This window comes from Lissotriton helveticus, chromosome 6 (genome assembly GCF_964261635.1).
Source record: "Lissotriton helveticus chromosome 6, aLisHel1.1, whole genome shotgun sequence".
In the NCBI taxonomy this organism is placed as follows: domain Eukaryota; kingdom Metazoa; phylum Chordata; class Amphibia; order Caudata; family Salamandridae; genus Lissotriton; species Lissotriton helveticus.
The window spans coordinates 2,121,482,447-2,121,506,693 of NC_136067.1; the positions used below are offsets into that span (position 1 = coordinate 2,121,482,447).

At 45.9% G+C, this 24,247-nt stretch overlaps 1 protein-coding gene across 1 annotated transcript in view; it reads right to left on the minus strand.

Annotated features, from left to right (window-relative positions):
- The window catches only part of LOC144763082 (NACHT, LRR and PYD domains-containing protein 3-like), a 154,340-nt gene that overhangs the window by 50,495 nt on the left and 79,598 nt on the right, over positions 1-24,247 (minus strand). Inside the window, exon 4 of the mRNA XM_078648383.1 lies at positions 2,031-3,720. Within this exon, the coding sequence (XP_078504509.1) occupies positions 2,031-3,720 (1,690 nt within the window). The remainder of the gene's footprint in view (positions 1-2,030; positions 3,721-24,247) is intronic.

Here is a 24,247-nt window from a genome sequence, read left to right on the forward strand (position 1 = left end):
AGAGGCACAAACCTGAATGTAGAGTCTGTAGGTTTATCACAAAGAGACACAAACCTGAATGTAGAGTCTGTAGGTTTAACACGAAGAGGCACAAACCTGAATGAAGAGTCTGAGGTTTAACACAAAGAGGCACAAACCTGAATGTAAAGTCTGAGGTTTAACACAAAGAGGCACAAACCTGAATGTAGAGTCTGTAGGTTTATCACAAAGAGACACAAACCTGAATGTAGAGTCTGTAGGTTTAACACAAAGAGGCACAAACCTGAATGTAGAGTCTGTAGGTTTATCACAAAGAGACACAAACCTGAATGTAGAGTCTGTAGGTTTAACACGAAGAGGCACAAACCTGAATGAAGAGTCTGAGGTTTAACACAAAGAGGCACAAACCTGAATGTAGAGTCTGAAGGTTTAACACAAAGAGACACAAACCTGAATGTAGAGTCTGAGGTTTAACACAAAGAGACACAAACCTGAATGTAGAGTCTGAAGGTTTAACACAAAGAGGCTCAAACCTGAATGTAGAGTCTGAGGTTTAACACAAAGAGACGCAAACCTGAATGTAGAGTCTGAGGTTTAACACAAAGAGCCACAAACCTGAATGTAGAGTCTGTAGGTTTAACACAAAGAGGCACAAACCTGAATGTAGAGTCTTGAGGTTTAACACAAAGAGGCACAAACCTGAATGTAGAGTCTGTGGGTTTAACACAAAGAGACATAAACCTGAATGTAGAGTCTGAGGTTTAACACAAAGAGACACAAACCTGAATGTAGAGTCTGTAGGTTTAACACGAAGAGGCACAAACCTGAATGAAGAGTCTGAGGTTTAACACAAAGAGGCACAAACCTGAATGTAAAGTCTGAGGTTTAACACAAAGAGGCACAAACCTGAATGTAAAGTCTGTAGGTTTATCACAAAGAGACACAAACCTGAATGTAGAGTCTGTAGGTTTATCACAAAGAGACACAAACCTGAATGTAGAGTCTGTAGGTTTAACACAAAGAGACACAAACCTGAATGTAGAGTCTGTAGGTTTAACACAAAGAGGCACAAACCTGAATGTAGAGTCTGTAGGTTTAACACAAAGAGGCACAAACCTGAATGTAGAGTCTGTAGGTTTAACACAAAGAGGCACAAACCTGAGTGTAGAGTCTGAGGTTTGACACAAAGAGACACAAACCTGAATGTAGAGTCTGTAGGTTTAACACAAAGAGGCATAAACCTGAATGTAGAGTCTGAGGTTTAACACAAAGAGGCACAAACCTGAATGTAGAGTCTGAAGGTTTAACACAAAGAGACACAAACCTGAATGTAGAGTCTGTAGGTTTAACACGAAGAGGCACAAACCTGAATGTAGAGTCTGAGGTTTAACACAAAGAGGCACAAACCTGAATGAAGAGTCTGTAGGTTTAACACAAAGAGACACAAACCTGAATGTAGAGTCTGAAGGTTTAACACAAAGAGACACAAACCTGAATGTAGGGTCTGTAAGTTTAACACAAAGAGGCACAAACCTGAATGTAGAGTCTGAGGTTTAACACAAAGAGGCCCAAACCTGAATGTAGTGTCTGTAGGTTTAACACAAAGAGACACAAACCTGAACGTAGAGTCTGTAGGTTTAACACAGAGAGGCACAAACCTGAATGTAGAGTCTGAGGGTTTAACACAAAGAGGCACAAACCTGAATGTAGAGTCTGTAGGTTTAACACAAAGAGGCTCACACTGAATGTAGAGTCTGTGGGTTTAACACAAAGAGGTACACACCTCAATGAAGAGCACATACACTCATATATCATGATCGACCATTTAAACCTCTTTAAAGCACATTACATCATGATGTCATAACAAGAAACCAGCTACCATTACAATCACATGTTGATTGTATCTCTGTCTTTGACTCTGTACCGCCCCCCACTCTCTTTGGCTAGGAGTGTGTTACACAAATGCTACATAGATGGAACATTTACATTTACCACACAAAGCAATATACCTACATATAAAACATTTATGGATAACATACAGAGGCACATACCTGAGAGCAGAGCAATTTATCATCCCAGGCCGCATGATTTCCTGATAGTTTGGTCCGAAGTTTACCTTCGACATGTTGAGAGTCTTGTCTCCTTGGCAATGCTTCAAACAGAATGAAAGTGCTTTGAAATTGATCAGACTATATTCAGAATCTATATTAATGTTCTGAATATTGTTCATGGCCCTGGAAATAATCTCTTCATCTTGAGTCTCATGCAAGCAGTGGAAAACATCCAGTAGCAGGCTTTTCCCTTTAGGTTCCTGAAGCCACGCTACCAGGTCAGATCTGGCGCTGAGAGATATTTTAAACCCTAGGACTTTCTCCATATGGCACAATTGGTCCTTGTTGATCAGACCAAATAAGAATCGCACTGTTAGCTTTAAATGGCCTCTTGTATCCTCACTATATTCCTTCAATAAATGCTTTAACTCTCTCTGAGGGTTTGGTGAGCCCTCATACAAGTCAAGGATGTAGAACAGGGCTGCAAATAACTCCTGAAAGCTGAGGTGGATGAAGCTGTAGGTTGTGTAGACATCAATATCTTGCTGAAAGATGGTCTGATTGAGAAACAGGGACTGAATGTCTGACATTTCGAGGCCGAACTGCTGAAGATCCTCCTCATCGAAGAGGATTTTCTGCTCAAAGATACCGTTGAGTGCCAGGGAGCAGAGCTTCTTCAGGCTCCTTTGCATGGTCTCTGCAGATGCAGCACTGTGATCCCTGAACAAAGTGGACAAGAAGAACAAATAGACCGATGTTGTGGTCTTTGAAAAATTCGTAATGTCCTGGCCTCTCTCCATCTGCTGCTTCATGACGGTGCACACGATCCAGCATATGATGGGAAGAAAGCACATGGTATAAAGGGTGTCATTGTCTTTCACCACGGCAACGGCTCGGGATGCCAGTTCATCATTGCCAAAGAAACCACTGAAGTACAACTCCCTGTCCTCTTTCTTAAATCCTATTATCTCAGCACAAAGGTGAACCTTGACCTTTATGCACTGCCTGAGCTGTGCCAGAGCTGATGGACGTGTGGTGACGATGATGGAGCATGGTGACAGGGTATTTCTTCTCAACAGGTTACTCAGAGTGTCTTCCACAGGATTCTTCTGGCACAGATCACTGCAGAGCTGGCCCTCCTTCAAGTCAAGAGAGAACTTCAGCTCATCAAAGCCATCAAGAATGAACAGTATCTTGTTTGGTTCAGCCATCAGCGCGCTCCTTGGTATCGTTCTGTTGGGGCAGCGGGCTGAAATCAGATCAATGACACTTTTGTTGTCTGTGACTTGGTTGATTTCTCTGCAGCTGAGGTAGAACACGTAATCAAACAGTCCCTGGTAGATCTCTCCTAGAGCCCAGTCCAGCATGATCTTTTGGGCTGTCATGGTCTTCCCGATGCCCGCTGGTCCCTGCAGCACTATGGTCCTGGGTCTGTGCCCATCCTTCATGGAGTCGAAGAGAGCGTCTAAACCAATATAATGCTTGTGGGCCAAGCCTTCCATTATCTCAGTGTGCTCTCTGCCTCTTGACATGATCTCGTGCTCACGCTCCTTCTCGCATCGATAATTCTGGACAATCAGCAGCTTTGTGTACCTTTTCTGCAGTGGGACCATCTCACCCACCCGGGCGTTCCTGTCTTCTATCAGCCTGTACCGCTCAGTAATATGCTCCATGTATCTCCTCCTGAAATCTGAGAATAAGAACATGGTAAATATCTCATGGACACAAATTCAGAATCATAAACAACAATACAGCACCTTGCAGAAGGATATTTCAGCTGCTTTGTGTTTCTAGATTTGAAAAGCACAAACTGCTGCCCCAAAGGAACTCTGGGCACTAGTAAAGACAGAACAGACATAAAATAACAGCCAGAATCATCATCATCCTAGTTGGGAGTTTAACAATCATATTCACTCTATTGAGCCTGTTCGATAAAGGAGGAGGCGCATCCTCAATCTTTGGTGCCCAATGAGACAGAGCTCCAAGGGCGGCACTCAGGAGGAGGCTTCTGGGAACATCAGCAGCTCAGGAAGTGATGGGAACAGTAAACTAGAACAGGAGCATCACTTCAACATATATCGGCATAAGAGCGCTCTAAAAATGATTCACTCACTCAACATCTATTGGAGCATTTACATAGCGCTTACTACCCCAGACGAAGCGTTGAAGCGCTTTTTTGGCGAGTAGCACGCTACTCCAGAATCCTTCAAGGATTATTATCAAATTATTATAGTGAAATATGAAAAGTAATTTGAGTGGTGTATATTAGTCAGTTATTTGGATTGAGAGGATAGCAGAGGGAAAAAGCTTTGCATTTATATAGCGCCTGTTCCCCCGTTGGGGTGTTGAAACACTTTTTTGGCAAGTAGCACACTACTCCGAACCCATAAAGGATTAGTGTTGAATTAGTAGAGTGAAATATGAAAAGTAATTTGAGTGGTGGATATGTATTCAGTAATTTGGATTGAGAGGATAGCGGGGGGATAGAAGAGGGAAAAAGCTTCCCATTTCTACAGCGCTTGTTACACCTGATGGGGTGTTGAAGCGATTTTTTTGGCAAGTAGCACACTACTCTGGAACCCATAAAGTATTAGTGTTGAATTAGTAGCGTGAATTATGAAAAGTCATTTGAGTGATGGGTAGGTTGGTTAGATATTTGGATTCAGAAGGATAGCGGAGGGATAGAAGAGGGAAAAAGGTTTGCATTTATATAGCGCTTGTTACCCCTGATGAGGTGTTGAAGCACTTTTTTGGTGAGTAGCACGCTACTCGAGAATCCATATGTGATTAGTGGAGAATTAGTATAGTGAAATATGAAAGTAATTCGAGTGGTGGATATTAGTCAGTTATTTGAATTGAGAGGATAGCGGAGAGATAGAAGAGGGAACATTTTTTGCATTTATAGTGCTTGTTACCCCTGATGTGGAGTTGAAGCACTTTTTCGGCAAGTAGAATGCTACTGCGGAACCCATAAAGGATTAGTGTTGAATTAGTAGAGTGAAATATGAAAGTAATTTGAGTGGTGGACACGTTATTCAGTTATTTGGATAGAGACGGGTAGTGGAGGGATACAAGAGGGTAAAAGATTTGCATTTACATAGCGCTTGCTACCCCTGATGAGGTGTTGAAGCGCTTTTTCGGTGAGTAGCGCGCTACTCTGTAACATATACAGGATTATTGGTGAAATATGAAATTTGAGAAGTGGCCATGTTAGTCTGTTATTTTGATTGAAAAGGATAGTTGAGGGAAAGATACGTGAAGGATTTAGACTTTTTTTTGGGAGGTCACAGCAGTAGGAGGAGGCTTGGGATAGGTAAAAAAGGATGTGGAGGGAAAGATTCAAATGGAAGGGTTTAGAAAGGCTTGATTAGGGGATCAGTATAGTAAAAGAGGTGTCAGATGATGCAAGGAGGGGTAGAGTAGGGGAGAGTCTAGAAAGGGTTATTTTGGGGATCACATTAGTGGTATGGGGTTTGGGATGAAAGAGAGTGGAGGTAATGAATATATTGATAGAAGTATAGGGTGAGAAATAGGGTAGTGCATTGGATATGCAGCTGTAGAAGAAAGTAATAAATATATAGATCCATAAGCACATGGAAAGTATATAGATGCATAAAGGAAGGAAGTTTATGTAGATGAAAGATATTGATAGAGGCATAGGGTGAGAAATAGGGTAGTGCATTAAATATCCTTTTTTAGGAGAAAAGTAATGTTAGAAATGGGAGCCTCCAGTTGGCAGCGGCTTGCACCGGTGTCAAATAGTGACCCTTCTTCCTAAGTCAGAGTAAGGGGGCTACACCCTTGGATAACCCCTGCTCAACCATGTGGTAATGTAGCACGAGCAGACAGGCCGATCTCAGAGGCAGTGTGTGAAGCATTTATGACCATACACAATAACGCTGGAAAGACGCTACAAAACGGACACAACAAGTAAGTATAGAAAAATAGTTATCTTTATATAGGTTAAGCACGAAACTGAGGAATGCTCAAAGAACCACAATGCACATGATTACAGATCCATTCAGGGCGATGGAAGCACTCGTGCATGCCGTTGGAACGGGCTTAGTTCGAGATCGGGGCCTAGGTGGCCCGGTTATGCACAATGTACCTGGAATATAAAGAGGGACACAGCGCACAACTTCACGGGGAAGGTGCGGGTTGACAGGCATACTCTCAGCGGCCACAACTCCTCGGCTGTAGCAGTCCGCGGCGTGCACTCACGCCAATCCTAGGACGGGGTTAGAAGGCGGCGCCCATCGGCACACACAGAAGATGGCAAGGTTCGTGACGTAGGGGCTAGCGTGGGCCCTCAGCGGCACAACTCTTCAGCTGCGGCGGCCCAACAATAGCCATATGGGAAGGCATGGCTTGGCAGTTCGGGCTGGACTGTTCCCATGAGGCACAGGGTCAGACTGATTTGCATATGGCCATGTCTGAACTGGGGTGGCAGAGTGGGCTAAAGAACGGTGATGGATTAAACCCAGATCTTTTGACTGGGTGTGAGTGTTTGATTGGTTCAGATGCTCCGTCCATCACCACCCCCTTTTGTACCACTTTGTTCGCCATAAGTTGGCAGGGTATGCTCAGACGTGAGTCCCATGCTCTCCACACCACTGGAGTCAAGCTATCCTGGCTGAAGACGGCTGATAGCCAGAAACTGGTCCTAGGATGCTTGATTCCGGTCCAGGAAAGACATGGCTTGGCAGCTCGGGCTGGACTGTTCCCATGAGGCACAGGGTCAAGGCTGATTTGCATATGGCCATGTCTGAACTGGGGTGGTGTGGAGTGCAAAAAACGATGGATTTAGGCCCAGATCTCTGGACTGGGGTGAATGTATGACATTGTTCTGCATTCTGTCCATCAACTGTTGTTTTGCATTTGTCACCCCGAGTGGGATGGGTATGCTCAGACTTGAGTCCCATGTTCTCCACACCACTGGAGTCAAGCTATCCTGGCTGAAGACGGCTGATAGCCAGAAACCGGTCCTAGGATGCTTGATTCCGGTCCAATGAAGACATGACTTGGCAGTCCAGGCTGGACTGTTCCCATGAGGCACAGGGTCAAGGCTGATTTGCATATGGCCATGTCTGAACTGGGGTGGTGTGGAGTGCAAAACAACGATGGATTTAGGCCCAGATCTCTGGACTGGGGTGAATGTATGACATTGTTCTGCATTCTGTCCATCAACTGTTGTTTTGCACAGGTTGGTCTAGGCCTTCCTCAATGACCTGTGAATGAACGGCCCCCACACCATGCTCGGAAGCGTCTGTCTGGACAACAAATTCCCTTGAAAAGTTGGGTGCCCGAAGTACGGGTGCGGTGCACTTGGCAGTCTTCAGGGCATCAAAAGCTTTCTGACCGGTGTCAGTCTAGTTCACAATCTTTGGCTGCTTTTTAGAAGTCAGCTCTGTCAAGGGTGCATCAATGATGCCATACCCCTTAATAAGCCTTCTGTAATAACCTGTGAGTCCTAAAAAGGCTCTCACCTGTGTCTGGGGCCTTGGGGGCTCCCAAGCCAGGATGGTTTCAATCTTGGGTTGTAGGGGCGCCACCTGGCCGCTTCCCACCTGCTGTCCTAAGTACACCACAGAACCCTGCCCAATCTGGCACTTGCTTGCCTTGATTGTGAGGCCTGCCTTTCGCTGTGCCATCAACGCTTCCCAGAGGGGGGAACAGCCTTTACAACGCGGGTATTACCAAGCGCTGCCATTACTACGCTGCTTTTACAACGCAAGTCGTTACCGCGACTTGCGCTGGAGGGTGCTCTAGGCTATGGAATAGTAGATTTACTATTCCAACACCTTCCCTACTGTACGTAGGCTAGTGTTGGAATAGTAAATCTTACTATTCCTAAGTCCAGCACCCTACAGAACAAGTCGTGGTAACGACTTGCGTTGTAAAAACAGCGGTGTAATGGCACGCGTGGTAATACCACGCGTTGTAATGTCATACAACCCCCAGAGGTGGCACAGGTGGTCCTACCATGAGGAACTAAACACTGCAATGTCATCCAGTTAAGCAGCACTGAAACCTTCCAGTCCAACCAACACTCTGTTGACCAACCTCTGAAAGGTGGCAGTAGCATTCTTCATCCCAAAGGGCATCACCCGGAACTGATAGTGCCCGTAGGTGTAGAGAATGCTGACCTCTCCTTTGCCCCATCGGTAAAGGCGATCTGCCAGAACCCAGACGTCAAATCAAACGTGCTTAGGTACCGTGCAGCTCCTAGCCGAACTATGAGCTCACCAGCTCTGGGGATGGGGTGCCGTCAGTCTTTGGGACCGAATTGAGACCTTGGTAGTCCACATATAACCGATGTTCTGGGGTGGCACCAGGCGCCGCAGCCTTTGGTACCAGGACCACGGGGCTGGACCAAGGGCTGCTAGAGGACTCAACCACCCCTAAAGCAAACATTTTGGAGACCTCCTCCTTGATGTACACTCTGACCCGGTCAGTCACTCGGTAAGCCTTGTGCTTCACAGGAGGACTGTCCTCAGTGTCTACGTCGTGGACGCACTAGTCAGTGACACTAGACACCAGTGGGTCAGTGTGGTGGAGAGGACCACACCCTCCACTGACCCATCTTTCTCCTCTGCCCCCAGGAGGTCAGGAAGAGGCTCACTCTCCTCTTCCGTTCCAGCACCTGTAGCCAGAATCATGCCCACTTCAGACCTCTCAAAGTGGGGCTTCAGGCTGGTGACATGCAGGACCCGCAGGGGGTACCTGGGAGACTGCAAGTCCACCATGTAGGTAACAGGACTCTTGCGCTCCACTACCTTGGAGGGGGCGGTCCACTTAACCTGTAGCGCGCAGGGCTTCACTGGGGCCATGACCCAAACCTTTTGACCAGGCCGAAATTCAATCAGAGTGGCATTCTGATCTTGCCAACGTTTCATCTCTTCCTGGATGGTTTCCAGATTTGCTCCAGCAAGATTTCTGAAACGCCGAGTCTGGTTCCTGAAGGCCAGCATGTAACTAAATACATCCTGGGGAGGTTTCCTGGGAGATTGCTCCCAGCCTTCCTTGACCAGACTCAGAGGCCCTCTTACCGGGTGACCATAGAGCAGTTCAAAGAACTGAACCCTAAGGACTTCTGTGGCACCTCATGGTAAGCAAACAGCAAGCTTGGCAAGAGGACGTCCCACTTACGCCTCATAGGTTTCTCTAGGCCCATAATCATGCCCTTAAGGGTCCGGTTGAATCTCTCAACCAGCCCATTATCTTGAGGGTGGAAAGGAGTCGTGAACTTGTAAGTTACCCCGCACTCCTCCCACAGAGACTTCATATATTTGGAAATTAAGTTAGTACCCCTATCGGACACCACCGCGCTGGGGAATCCCACACGGGAGAAAATCCCCATCATTACATATCCCGCCATGGGGGCCATCACTGTCCTGAGGGGGATGGCTTCAGGGTACCGGTTGGCATGGTCCACCAAGACCAGGATGAACCTGTTGCCCATGGCTGTCTTGGGGTTCAGAGGCCCCACAATGTCCTTCCCACTTGCTCGAATGGGGTACTGACAACCAGGAAGGACTGGAGTGGGGCCTTGATCTTCTCCCCGCTCTTTCCACTTGCCTGGCAAGTCACACATGTCCTGTCGTGAGCATCTGAGCTCCTGCGCATCTCGGGCCAATAAAAGTGGGCGACCAGCCTCTCAAAGGTCTTGGTCTGCCGCAGATGTCCGGCTAATGGCACATCGTGAGCCAGCCCCAGTAGGAAGGCTCTGAAGCGATGGGGTACCACCAGCACACGGGCGGACCCAGGCTCAGCAACCTTAGGCTCGCTATAAAGAAGTTTTATTTTTCCAGTAGATCTGATGTGACCCTGACGTATTACCTGCTACCTTGCCTGTGGCCTGTCGCCGCAGTCCCTCAAGAGAAGGGCACGTTCTCTGCTGTTCACAAAATTCCTCCCTGGTGGGCCCTGCTTCTTGCTGCCATTTGGTCAGCTCAGTCAGGTCCCCCAGTTCAGCTACTTGTCCCCCGGTAGGTTCCAGGGCATCCCTCTCGAGGTCTGCTCCTTCCTGGACCGTGGGAACCATGGGGGCCAGTTTCCTGCGCCCCCTACCCCTTCTCTTCAAGGCAGGGGCCTGGGCCATACTTTCAGGCTCCAAGTCCTTCTGAACATCCTTACTGGCTGCCATGGACCAAGTGGTCGCACACGCCCACTCATGCAGGCCCAACATTTCCAAATTAGGCTTTCTCTCCACCGCAGCCCACGGGGAGTTCTCTAAATCGTTGGCCAACAGACAGTGTACAAACATGGCGTGCCTCACAGCTACTTAAAGAGTTCCTAAGACCCCCCGACTCGGATGGGAACTTGAGCCACCAAACACTGGCTCTCTGAGTTGTCTGCTGACACTACTGGGCAGAAGGCATGGGGGACAATCTGCTCTTTGGACACCAGCCCGGAGCTGACAGCAGTTACACTAGCTCCTTTGTCCCTTAGAGCCTCCACCTTATGGACATTTATGGTCACCCACTGCTTGTACTTCTTAGTGTTAGCAGGCAGTGCAGGGTTAGGGTCCTTCTCGAAGTCCCCTAGCGAGACAACTGTCAATTCTAAGGGCTCCCACCCACTTTGGACACCCACCTCCTCCCCTCCCAGGCCTACACTGGCAATCTGGCGGGAGTGCATGGGGTGGTGCATTGGTATCCCTCAGGGGACACTGGGGATCATAATACAAGTGGGCCACTTCACCACATTTAAAGCAAGTAAGAGGCCCCCTCTGAACAGGCCTACCTGTCGGGGGCACCAGATTTCTCTCAGGGGAAGGCTGGGACACCACTCCTTGGTTCCCGGCGGAATTACTTTGGGGTCCTCTCTGGAACTCTCTTTATTTACCCCTATCCTCGTCACTTCTCTGCTGGGGACCCTGCCCACCTTTGGCGAAATCTCCCACAGGACCCTTGCGAACCTGGGTGGTCACCCAGCGGTCGGCCTCCTCGCAAGCTTCCTAGGGTTAGTCAGCTTGCTATTAACAAGGTGCTGGTGCAGCTTGAAAACTGTTACTAGATAAATGCACCCATGCGAACAAATCATACAGTTGCTCAAACGTTTCCACTTTGCTACCCTTTACCCAGCGATCCATTGCTCTGCAAAAAAAAGACACATATTCAACCCGAGTGGTACTCTCTAACTTCTTACAGGTTCTAAATCTCTGCCTGTACATTTCTGGGTTCAAACCATAATGCGTCATCAAGGCCTCTTTCATATGGGCATAAACCATCCTGCTCTGTTCAGGCAGATGCAACAGGGTATCACTCCCATCACTCACAAAGCGTCCCCACAACCCCGCTCCCCAATCCTTCTCAGGGACCCAGTAGGACACCATGGCTATCTCATATGCGGCAAACCATTGCCTGAGATCCTCACTCTTATGGAAATCCTTGATGACATCTTTGGGTATGTACATTCTACTCTCTGTAGGTACTAAAGGTATGATGCCACCAGAGGGGGAGATCTCCAAACTCTGAGCCTTGATCTCCAATTCCATCAATACTCTCCTATGCTCAAGTTTCATTTATTCAAGTTCAAATGCCAACCTGTTATTCTCAATATCCAACTTTTTATTCTCTAGGTCCTTCTGACCTTCCAATTTGGCCATCTCGAAACTATGCCTCGTATCTCTCTCTTTGTCCTCCATCTCTTCGGGAGACAGACCCTTTGAGGACATACTAGTACCTGGGTTGGAAAGTGTTTTTCCTCCCACTAAACCCACTTCCTCATCTTGCTGCACTCCTGCATCCTCTTCCTCATTCCCGACGGACTCCCTCGCCTCCATCCAGGCCTTAAGGGCCTTCCGATATTCCTCCTACATAGAGAGACCCGCAACGGGGATGGTGAACCGCTTGCAAAAAGACTTTAACTGTTTGGTAGTGTAGGTTTCTAACCTGTCTATCTCAAAGAGGAGATCCTACGAAGCATTGGATGTCGGCCTACCTCGTATAGACATGACTGGCAACTACAGTCAATCAAGAGAACACAAAATACCTGGCTGGCAATCACAGTCAGAAATAGAACAAAATCAAACCGTACGCGGTTTACTCTCGCCAGTAGCACACCTGGCTGGCAATCACAGTCAACAATGTAATAGAACCGAAAAACACCTGGCTGGCAATCACAGTCAGCAATAGAACAAAATCAAACCGTACATAGTTTACTCTTGCCAGTAGCACACCTGGCTGGCAATCACAGTCTTTAAAATAAAATATATATATATGTAACCATATGTATATATGAAGTAGTTTATTAAAACAACGGGTTTAAAAACACATATTTCAATACACAATAATTTATACAACAAATCAATAAACAAACATAATAAAAATGATGATCTGACGAAAACATACAATAGTGCAGGAGAAATCACAACTAAAAAGACAATCAAATCTGTCTTATGTACAGTTAATTTATACACAGTTGGTTCAACAAAGGTTTGGTGACATTTCCTGATTCCCTCATGGGTGTTGACCACTTATAAATTTAACTTCCAATACAGCGTCGATGCGTTTCGGCGGTCTATGAATGATTTTAACCACCTTCCTCAGGACAATTTTATGTTACTTCTCCTTTAGATCAGCATTACCCTTATATTTGCACCTATATATCTAAACTTTTTTTAGTCATAGGTGTCCTCTTCTTTCAATACCGAGGGACTTGTCTTTTAATTAATAAGTTTTATTCTTTCTTTTCAGGGGTTGTTTTCTTATTTGACCATCAATCCCCGATTTCTGAAACGAATATTCCTTATATTATTGCTGTAGGAGTGGTATTGGTTAGCTAACCAAACGAAAAAGACGAGGATGACGGGGAAACACAGTACACGACATTAAAGTGATGAATCGTCGTTACCCGCTGCCAGAACCCAAGTGAACGGTAAAGGGATTTAACCGAAAAGGGAGGACCCTCAAATTAAGAAGAGGCCCTGAATCCCAGTGGATATTACAACAATACCACTCCTACAGCAATAATATAAGGAATATTCGTTTCAGAAATCGGGGATTGATGGTCAAATAAGAAAACAACCCCTGAAAAGAAAGAATAAAACGTATTAATTAAAAGACAAGTCCCTCGGTATTGAAAGAAGAGGACACCTATGACTAAAAAAAGTTTAGATATATAGGTGCAAATATAAGGGTAATGCTGATCTAAAGGAGAAGTAACATAAAATTGTCCTGAGGAAGGTGGTTAAAATCATTCATAGACCGCCGAAACGCGTCGACGCTGTATTGGAAGTTAAATTTATAAGTGGTCAACACCCATGAGGGAATCAGGAAATGTCACCAAACCTTTGTTGAACCAACTGTGTATAAATTAACTGTACATAAGACAGATTTTATTGTCTTTTTAGTTGTGATTTCTCCTGCACTATTGTATGTTTTCGTCAGATCATCATTTTTATTATGTTTGTTTATTGATTTGTTGTATAAATTATTGTGTATTGAAATATGTGTTTTTAAACCCGTTGTTTTAATAAACTACTTCATATATACATATGGTTACATATATATATATTTTATTTTAATTTTTGTCGACAACCCACTGGTTTGTGAAGTTTTCACTATAGATCATCAGAACGTATGACTGCAACTGAATGACCCATGGTTTAGTGTGTGGATAGGACCTCATAATACAAACTCTTTTACCTTAAGGGATAAATTTGTGTTTACTGAACGTATACTGATGCTCCATTCCCTTTGGGTTAACTAAGGAGCTACTCTCATTTTTTTTGAGATGGCAATCACAGTCAACAATCTAATAGAACCGAAAAACACCTGGCTGGCAATCACAGTCAGCAATAGAACAAAATCAAACCGTACGTGGTTTACTCTTGCCAGTAGTGGAGTGGTGGAGTAGTGTGGCTCACTGGTTAGAGGCAGCAGGCCTGAGAGCAGAAGTCAGCCCGGGACCAGGGTTCAATTCCCAACGCGGCAGGGTCGTGGACCTTGGTCAGCGGACTCGATAATTCTCGCTTCGGTGCTTACTCTAATCAGGGGTTCCACTCGGCAACTCTGGGCATTAGCTTGCCTAATCTCCACAACGGCCCCACCAATTCCGGGGATGCCTGGCTCCACCTTGGGGACTCCAGGCAAGGGACCATCCCACAGGGAAAGCCAGGACGGGTTCTCCAGAGTTATACAGCGCCGGGACGCCCCGTTGCTGGGGCAGCTGTGCGCTTTACAAGTATACTACATTTACATTTACATTTACATTTACAGTAGCACACCTGGCTGGCAATCACAGTCAACAATCTAATAGAACAGAAAAACACCTGGCTGGCAATCACAGTCATCAATAGAACATAATCAAACCACACGCGGTTAACTCTTGCCAGAAGCGCACACAGGTTATTGTGTGTGGATCACAAATGGAAGTCCTGATCCTCATCGCTGACCACCAATGTTAGAAATAGGAGCCTCCAGTTGGCAGCGGCTGGCCCCGGTGTCAAATAGTGACCCTTCTTCCTGAGTCAGAGTAAGGAGCTACACCCTTGGATAACCCCTGCTCAACCCTGTCATAACGTACCACGAGCAGACAGGCCGATCTCAGAGACAGTATGTGAAGCATTTATGACCATAGACAATGACGCTGGAAAGACGCTACAAAACGGACACAACAAGTAAGTATAGAAAAATTGTTATCTTTATATAGGTTAAGCACGAAATGGAGAAATGCTCAAAGAACCACAATGCACATGATTACAGATTCATTCAGGGTGATGGAAGCACTCGTGCATGCCGTTGGAACGGGCTTAGTTCGAGATCGGGGCCTAGGCGGCCCGGTTATGCACAATGTACCTGGGATATAAAGGGGGGCACAGAGCACAGCTTCACGTGGAAGGTGCAGGATGATAGGCAGACTCTCAGCGGCCACAACTCCTCGACAGTAGCAGTCCGTGGCGTGCCCTCGCGCCAATCCTAGGACGGGGTTAGAAGGCGGGGCCCAGCGGCATACACAGAAGATGGCAAGGTTTGTGACTTAGGGGCTAGCGTGGGCGCTCGGCGGCACAGCTCTTCAGCTGCAGCAGCCCACGATAGCAATAGCGATGGTTTCTGTAGTAAAACAAGGGTGGGCACTCAGCGGCACAGCTCCTCAGCAGTGGTGGCCCAAAAATAGCGAGAGTACTGATTCTCGTAGGATCCTCGTGGTAGGATCAATGCGGGCACTCGACGGCACGGCTCCTCGGCGGCAGCGGCCCACACTAGCAACAGCAATCGTTTTTATGGCAAGGCCAAGGCATGCACCCAGCGGTACAGCTTCTCAACTGCAGCAGCCCACAATGGCGATAGCAGTGGTTTTCGTAGCAAGTCAGATGCGGGCACTCAGCGGCACAGCTTCTCAGCTGCAGCGGCCCACAAAGGCGACAACAATGGATTTCGTAGCAAGGCAAAGGCGGGCACTCAGCGGCACAGCTCCTCAGCTGCAGCGGCCCACAATGGTGATAGCAATAGTTTTTGTAGCAAGTCAAATGCGGCGTTCCCCACGGTAGGTCTAGAGACCCTGGATTTCTCGACAGAGGCCTCACCTGCAAGTTGGATTCCCCTCAAGAGGAATCCGATATGCTGACGAATGAAGTCTAATGTCCCTGAGACTTAGGCAGGAGACAAGCTCAAAAAAGGCCCTTGGGTAGTTGCTTTAGTAGATGGATAAAGTTTCAAAGTCCTTTTCCTCTTGTTACGCAAACAGAGGTTTGTCTTCGCATCCCAAAGTTACACACCTCAGAGGGGTTTCGGCTCAGATCTTTATACCCCAAAAATCTTTGTTCTTGAGAAAGTCACAAATCACTTGACCCACTCAGAACCCGTTTGGTGTCAACTTGGGCCATTTTATTTATGAGCCAGCATCCTCCCTTTCAGGGGGAGGGGGCTCACCATCAGACGCCCAGTGGGAGGTGGAGCCATCATTCACCTTGCCAGGCACAGCCCTGCTCAGATCAAAGGGGTTACCCCTCCCCATACTTCAACGGCAGGTTCCTCCAATCGACCCATGTTGGCCTCAGCCTGCCCTGGCCCTCTAAACCAGACGGCCAATACGCATATCAAGAAAACACACAGGAAGGTTTAGACAAAAAGATACCTGCTTTACAAAAGTGGTAGTTGCACACTCAGAATATAAAGACAATCACCACTACTAGATGCATGTTAATATTTGAAGGTCAAGCATACCAAATTCGACTTTCCTAACATGTTCCTTGGCACTGCTAAGACTATACTAGTTTATACAGTTATTTTATTATAAGGAGCATTCGCGCTGTGACACTGAATGGCAGTGGCACAGCGCCCAGAGCGTCTAACATCAGCAACAACGAAGGAGACAAAAAGTGACAAAAATTAGAAGAGAGACCTACGCCAATGGTGCCAGGTCTAACAAGTAATAAATATATAGATCCAAGTACATGGAATGTTTATAGATGCATTAAGGAAGTAAGTATATGCAGATTAAAGATGCATTAGATAAACTCAATTGTTGTACTTAAAATATTTTATTTTATTTACTTTTTAAAAACATAATTATTTTACATGTTTATACATAGCAATACACATACATAGGTACATATCTATAGTACAAATAAATGCTTATATACAGAGGGATATGCGTATGGTGATTATGTGGGGAAGAGACAATTTTTGAGTAATTTTCTGAAGATAGAGTGGTGATCTTATGTTGGATGGTAAAGAGTTCCATAGTTTGGCTACCTGAACAGAGAAGGATGTGTCACTCGTGTTTTTTTCCTGTATCTTGAGGCAAGGTGGCACTCTAGCGCGGGGGTTCCTTAGTTGAATGTGTTTGGTGATTTTATTGCCGATTAATAGCGGGCCCATTCCATGTATCACTTTGTGGGTGATACCGAGCAGCTTGAACATGGATCTTCTGGCAACCAGTAACCACTGCAGGTCTTTCAAGGCAGGGCAGATGTGGTCCCGCTTTTTGATATGCAAGAGTAGTCTGGCAGCAGAGTTCTGAATCCGTTGGAGTCTTTTCATGGTCGATAACGGTGATCCGTGGTAGAGGCTATTGGTGTAATCGAGTTTGGACAGAACAAGGGCAGAGTTTTTATAGTAACAAAGCTTGATATAGCTAGTTTGTCCACTTGGGCATTCATTGATAGCTTGGAGTCCTTGGTTATTCCGAGGTTTCTTACTTCCTTCGATATTTTAGGTGGTGATCCCAGTTCATAGGCCAGGCGGCAAGGGGGTCATACTGTTTCCAATCGCCACACATGAGTATTTCTGCTCTGGAAGCATTCAATTTGAGATGGCTCCAAGCCACCCATTGATCCACGGCTCTGAGACAACTGAAAATTGGCGAGTTTCCAATGTCTTTGCGGAATTCCAGTTGAAGGAGTATTTGCGTGTCATCTGCATATTTATAACACATGAGGTGAAATTGATTGATCAGTTCTGGTAATGACTTAATGTAGATGTTGAAAAGCATGGGCGAGATGATAGAGCCTTGTGGGATCCCTGATTTTATGGAGTACGGTTTGGACGCGAAAGGTGGGGTATGGATGACATTAGTTCTGTTTTGAAGTTAGGACAAAATCCAGTATAGAGCAGTCCCCTCTATGCCGGCTTCGTAGAGTCTTTGTATCAGAGTGTCATGGTCAACCATGTAAAATGCAGCCGAGAGGCCCAAGAGGAGTAGCGCAACAACCCCGTTGTGGTCAACTGCGTTCTTCAGGTTATCTCAGATGGCAAGGAAGGCAGATTATGTGCCTCTTCCTGGACTGAATCCTGTTTGGAAGTCTGAAAGTATGACATTCTTTTCAATGACTTGTGACATCAGGGCGAACGTTGCTCTTTCTATCAGTTTGTACAGGAAAGGTCCATTTGTAATGGGTCTATAGTTGTCAGAGTTCAGCGGGTCAAAGTTTGTTTTCTTCAGTAGAGAGCGTATGAATGACTTTTTGAGTTCTTCTGGAAATATTCCAGTAGTTAAGGAATCGTTGATGAGTCTTCTTACCGGAGTGGCAGCAGAGGTTGTTAGAAGAATTGTCTTGAAAGTTTGAGGTGGACACGGGCTAGAAGGGCTGCCGTCAGGCCTGCTTGCTTTGACCAGATCCATAAATTCATTGTGTGAACTGTGTTGGAAGGAACGGAGAGGCTGGGTCAGAGTATTCTTGGGTTGTTGTTTTGTTAAAGGGTTACGGTTGGTGCTTTGTGTGAGATGTTGGCCTGGTATATGCTGACCACTAGTTATAGTGGGCACCTTGTACCAGTCCAAGCAACCCCTTATTGGTTATAGGTTAAAGACAACCTTTATTGAAAGCTATCCTAGTGGTAGCTATGGAGAGCAGCCTTTAGGCTAAGTCTTGAAGGAATGTAAAGCATCTTGTTTTACCAGTCTATAATCTCTTGAATGGCTAAATGAAAGACAATCACACCAGGTATATATGTATAAAATATAGGTATTTATTTCTAAACACACCCTCCTAGTCTCTTTATGAGTCTAGAGGTCAAAACACAAAAGTTACACTTCAAATATGACAGTAATAAGCACAAATCCACGTTAGGCCCTGGGGCGAGCCAAACCATATACTAAAATAGTGGTATAAGACCCACTACTTAACTAGACACAAGACCTAGAGCCTGTAGAATTGCTGGGACCCCAAGGAACCACCTAAGGTAGTGACACAGGGGACCCACAGGGGCCGTGTGCAGTGTGAGAACACAGCTGCGAGCTCCCGTTAGCGTCTATGGGGAAATTCCCGGTTAGATTTTTAAAGATTAGGACCATTTAGAATCGAACTAGGACCAAACCCTTTGGGACTTAGGAAGTTCCAGGGCCAACACCCACACGAGGACTGGAGTACTTGTGTTACCTCACCCAGGGAAGCCGGGTGCATAGGTGTCAAAAGGTGTCGGGTTGCATCGTCGATTTCAATGGGAGCTGGCAAAGAAGTGCTGCTGCCAGGAAGATGAGAAGTGTCCGAAGAGATCCAAGTCTGGATCGAAGATGAGAAGAACCTGAAAGCAGAGGGTACAGAGTCTGGGTCACTTGCCAGTGACCAGGAGGACGATAGGCGGATGCCCCCCGATGTCGGGTGCTTCAGGTGAAGAAGGTGAAGCTTGACTCTTCAGCCACGAGGTCCAGGAGGCGTAGAGGAAGACCAGGAGCTGGATTTGAGCTATCCCATGAAGGATGTCGAGTGCTGCGGTATCGGTACCCGTATTGGACACAACAAGCCTTAGCAACAGAAACCCACGCAGAAAGGAGAAAGATGCTTCGGTGCAGACCAGCAAGGTCTGAGGGACTCACCACTTGGTTGGGAGTCAGGTCACGTCTGGAGCAACCAGGGAAGCCCAAGGAAAATCAAAGTTACCTTCACAGGGACCCACCAGTTGACAGACCAGGGATCGTGAAGGGACCTCAAGAGGAAACACAAAATGGTGGGCCACAGGTCACTTGGTGTGACTATGCCAACGATCTTCGGTGGATTCCCTGCTCGAGGTGTGGGCTACAAGTAACCCCAAGCACAACTTCAAGAGACGTTGAGAAGTCAACGCACTTGCAAAAGTACCCGGTGACCAGGAGTTCTGGTTCCACGGTACTCACGAGGGCTGCGGGTCTCAGCTTTGCTTGAGACTTGGGTCAGCCTCTGAAATGTCTGGAAATCCTCCTCCTGGGCTACAAATACTTTGGAGTCCGGCGGGAGCTTCAGAAATGCAGACCGGCAAAATGCTTTGTTGGTGCCTGTCAAGCAGGGGGGTCACTCCTTGACCCCAAGGGAGATTTCTTCAGTCCTCTAGTCTTTAGTAGAGCGTCGAAATTCCAGGATTCAGCTTCAGAGTTTCATCCAGGGATATCTAAAGTTCTGGTTACAGAGGTTCCTTACTTATACCCAAGGAAGGGGTTGGACTAACTCTGAGGACCCACCTATGGGAGGGTTTGGAAAGAGGGGTGGCTACACCCATTTCCTTTGTCCAGTTTCGTGCCAGAGCAGGGTCTGGAAGCCCCTGAACCGGTTCGAGCTGGACTATGCACAGGGACACCAAATGTGCCCCCAGTGCAGGACTTCAAAGCACTCTGAGAGTGCTCCCACCCATCCCCAATACACAACATCCTGTCTGGTAGGTAGTTACACCTCCCTGTGACAGGAAACCTATTGTCCAGGCCTCCCCGACTGTGAGTTTCAGTCAACAGCAGGAGGCCAGACCTGTGTCTGTGTCTGCATCATCCATTTTGTGATGCCAGGGATCTGTTAAGTTTCTATCGGGTATACCAGTACTGCCATGTCTCTCCCTCTAGAAGGGTGGGATCATACTCCCACACCAGTTACTGGTGTGGTGTTATGATTCCAAGGTGTTTGACACCAAACACAACATGTTTCCGTGCAGACAGTCCAAAGTTAGCATTTACAGTTTGGTTATAATGAGCTTAAGAGTATATGGTCAGGCGGCACCACTGACAATCAAAGAAGAGATACTGAAGGCTGCAGAGAGGCTCAGCTCATGCCTGGGCACACTCTCACATATAACCAATCACTCTGCCTTCAGGATTGTTAAGGCCTGCCATAGGAGTGACTGATAGGTTTGTATGAGCAGTGATAGGTGAGGTATGCTGAACCTATACCTCACCCAGGCTGCAGTAGCTGACCTGTGGTGTAATTTTGGGTGGCTGTCCAAGGGGTAGCATAATACATGCTTCAGTCCCTGGTAGGCCTCTGGGATACCTATGCACTGGGTACATAGTATACCATATACTAGGGATTCACAGGATCCAATCTGTGATGTGCCTAAAGTACATGTAATCAATTTAGAGAGGAAGCAGCTAGGCTGGGGCCCTGAATAGCAGGGTCCCAGCCAGACTAAAGGCGAAAAACAGTGAAACACCAGAAAAAAGAGTCCAACGTGTCTACTTTGTTTGTGCACTGGTTTGCCAGTTTGTTTGTGAAGTCTTGAGTAACGGGATGAGTTCTTTCTAGGCAATTTGGTTTCTGAAATGCATTGAGTATTTTATAGAGTTCTTTATTTGCACATTTAGCATTTTGAATTCTGTCTGAATAGTACCTTTTCTTTTCTTTTTTGATAGCTGACTTGTATAATCTGTTAATTTTCTGTAGGCGAAGTTTGTCTTGTGTGGCGTTTGTTTTGAGCCAGGCATGTTGCAGCTTTCCAATTTGTTGTTCTATGTCTTTTATCTCTGTATTTCTGCAAGGAGCTTGTTTTCTTTTGTTCTGTTGTGTGGTTTTGACTGGTATTAGAATATCCAAATATGCCTGTAGCCACTCATATAGTTTTTTAACTGAATTTATTGTTTCCAGAACAGTACTGGATGTCAGTTGTGTTTCTAAGAGTTCCAAATAGAGTTTGTTGGAAAGCAAGCAAATGGTGGTCTGACCGTGTGACTGGAGTTATAATTTGAAAGGTAACTAGTTCTGTAGTACCAAAAATGGCATCTAGGATGTGTCCAAAGATGTGTGTGGGTTTGTGGATGATCTGATGCAGGTTCAGTGTGTTTAGGCTAGTGATTCTTGTTTTCGGATAGGGTATATGGGGTTTGTCAAACCAAATGTTGAGGTCATCCAGAACGCATAGGTTGGAGTATATTGTTATCAGGTTTGAAACTGTGTCTAGAGGTGTTTTTGGGAATGTCGCCTTGCTAGGTGTAGCTCTATAAAGGAGCAGGAAGTTACAAGAGGAAGGTGGTGGAGAAGAGCCTCACAATTCTTTATGGAGATGTCGTCAACTTTAGTGATATGTAATGTTTGCCTGAACACATCAGCTAGGCTACCTCCTTTTTTGCATGTACACCTTTGGGTGATCGTTTGATAGCCTAGAGGAACAGCTTCTTGCCTGTCTGGAGCCATATTATCTCCCAACCATGATTCCGTTATTAACAGTATGTCTGTTTTTGTGTCAGTGAGAAGGTCGTAGATATGATGTTTTATTTAGAGAGCGATCAAGCATTTATTAGTAAACAGTTTAGAGAATGTGTTCTAGCGACATTGAGACTTTTTTTCTAGGACAGTGATCAGTACTGTGTGGGTTTGTAGCAGGTGTGTTTTTAGTGCTGGTATCAGCTGTGTTAGGATAGCAATCGTGTAGCTGTTCTGGGTCGTGTTCCTCGTCCAGCAGACTAAGAAGGCATTTTGATGGGACTGTGTGCGTAAGTGGTGGAGACGGTGTTTGAGAGTGACTTGGTGGGCTGTGTTGTTTTTGTGGTGTAACCTTGTTGTGCAGTAGACATTGTGAAGCAAAGTTGTGATGTGTGGCAAGTTGCGTATGTTTAGGGCTGGAGGTGTATGAGTTAGGGGTGTTGGTGCAGCATGTGGGTCATGTAGTAAGGTTCTAAATTGTCCAATGGATGAGAGGCGGTTAGAAGAGAGTTGCTGTGTTGATATATGTGTGTTAGGTGTGGTGAAAGAGAGAAAGCTTGGCGTTGTATTTTGCTCATTTGTATAGTTTGAAAGTTGGGTGTATGATTGCATTTTGTGACTGTGAGTATTATGAGGTGTTGCCCTTGAGAGATTTTGTCATGCTGGTGTGCATGATTTGTTTTGTTTTTGAGGAGTACTGAACAGAGGTGCTGACGTATTTATTTTATGAGATGGATATGTTTGTATACTTTTGTTTGTGAGTGGAAGTTGTAAGGTAAAGGTGCAGGTGATGTGTTTGTGAGTAGAGTGTATGTTGTGTGTAGGGGGCGACGAAGTAGAGTTAAGTTTGTTTGTCTCACACATGTTTTCTGCAAGAGTTAAAATGTGTGATGCTGTGGAGTGTAAGTATTGTGTTGTTGTGTTATTGTGGTAGAAAGAAGAGGATGGTGTTGGTTGCACAAATGATAGAAGGCTGAGTATAGGTGTATTAGTGATGCAAGGGTGTCTGTTAGGAGTAATTAGAGTGTGAAGTGTGTGTCTGGATAGGTTGTAGTTAACTATGGTATGGATTTTGGTTATGTTAGTGATCAGTGGATTGGTAAGTGGTATAGAATAAAGGGTATACAGGTGTGGTTAGTGTGGTTTTGTAGTGTGTGCTGGTACATTGATTTGTGCATATGGTTGGTTTGTAGTAAATAAGTGGAGTACATTGGTATGAGTGTGTAACTCTGTGGATGTGGTTGATGTAGGGTGGGTATTACTGAATGAGAGAATGGGTAGCATTTCTGGCCCTGGTCCCGACCAGTCTTGAACAGGCTCAAACAGGCACCTACCCTTGTCCTCTCTGCCCTTAACCTCGACACTGAGGCTAAGACACCCTAAGCCCTGGCCTTTTATAGGCAAAGTAGTCAGGTGATCCCTTTAGCCAATGGAAACCTAGGCCTAACCCTCACCAATCACAACACTAGCCCTAAACTCTAGAACCAATAGGGGACCAAGACCTTACAGCCAATCAAAGCCCTAGTCCAGCAACCAATCAGAGAGGAAACCTTAATCCCTACTTCCAATAGAAAGCCTAACCCTAGCAATAGTCCCAACCCCAATCCCAGCAACCAATGACACAGGAAAACCTAACCCCTACTTCCAATAGAAAGCTTAACCCTAGTCCTAGCCCCACACCTAGTCCAGCAACCAATCACGCAGGAAACCCTAATTCCTACTTCTAAAATAAAGCTTAACCCTAGCCCTATGCCTAACCGTACGTTAATTGAATCACTGACCCAGGAATCCAATCAGAACCCTCAAATACCCAACCAATGAGAACACTAACCCTAATCCAAAAGAAACACCGGATACAACCACCAATCAGAGCACACATGTACCAAACAATAGCAGACTATATCAGGTCCCAGAGACCACAGGCAAGGTTTGCTGGCCAGAGAGTTGGAAGCTGCACCTCTATTCAGATTAATCTCCTAGGAGACAGACAGGCTCAAGCCACACTTTGGATTTCTGAAGGTAAGGGCCTAACAAACTTTGTCCTTTAACAATACTGTTTGTACAAAACTTTACTCACTCTCCTAACCAAGAACTGGGTGCACAATCCTTATATAAAACAGCTTAAGCAGCTCACAGCAGATTACTGCTCTCTCAGAGCACCCTATTTTCACTCTGATGTAGAAATGTCCCTGTTGCTAGGGGAGAAGAGGGGGTTTGGTTTCACTCACTTGCTAACACAAAATGGGAGCTTGGGGAGGATTACTTAACATATAGGTCTGAGCACAGAGCAAGGGAGAAATTTGGAGGCAAAAGAGATTGTCACAGGGAATAAGAGGGGAAAAAAATACAGATTTTGGACTGCAAATCCTAAAATTCAACACGTTAAATGAAA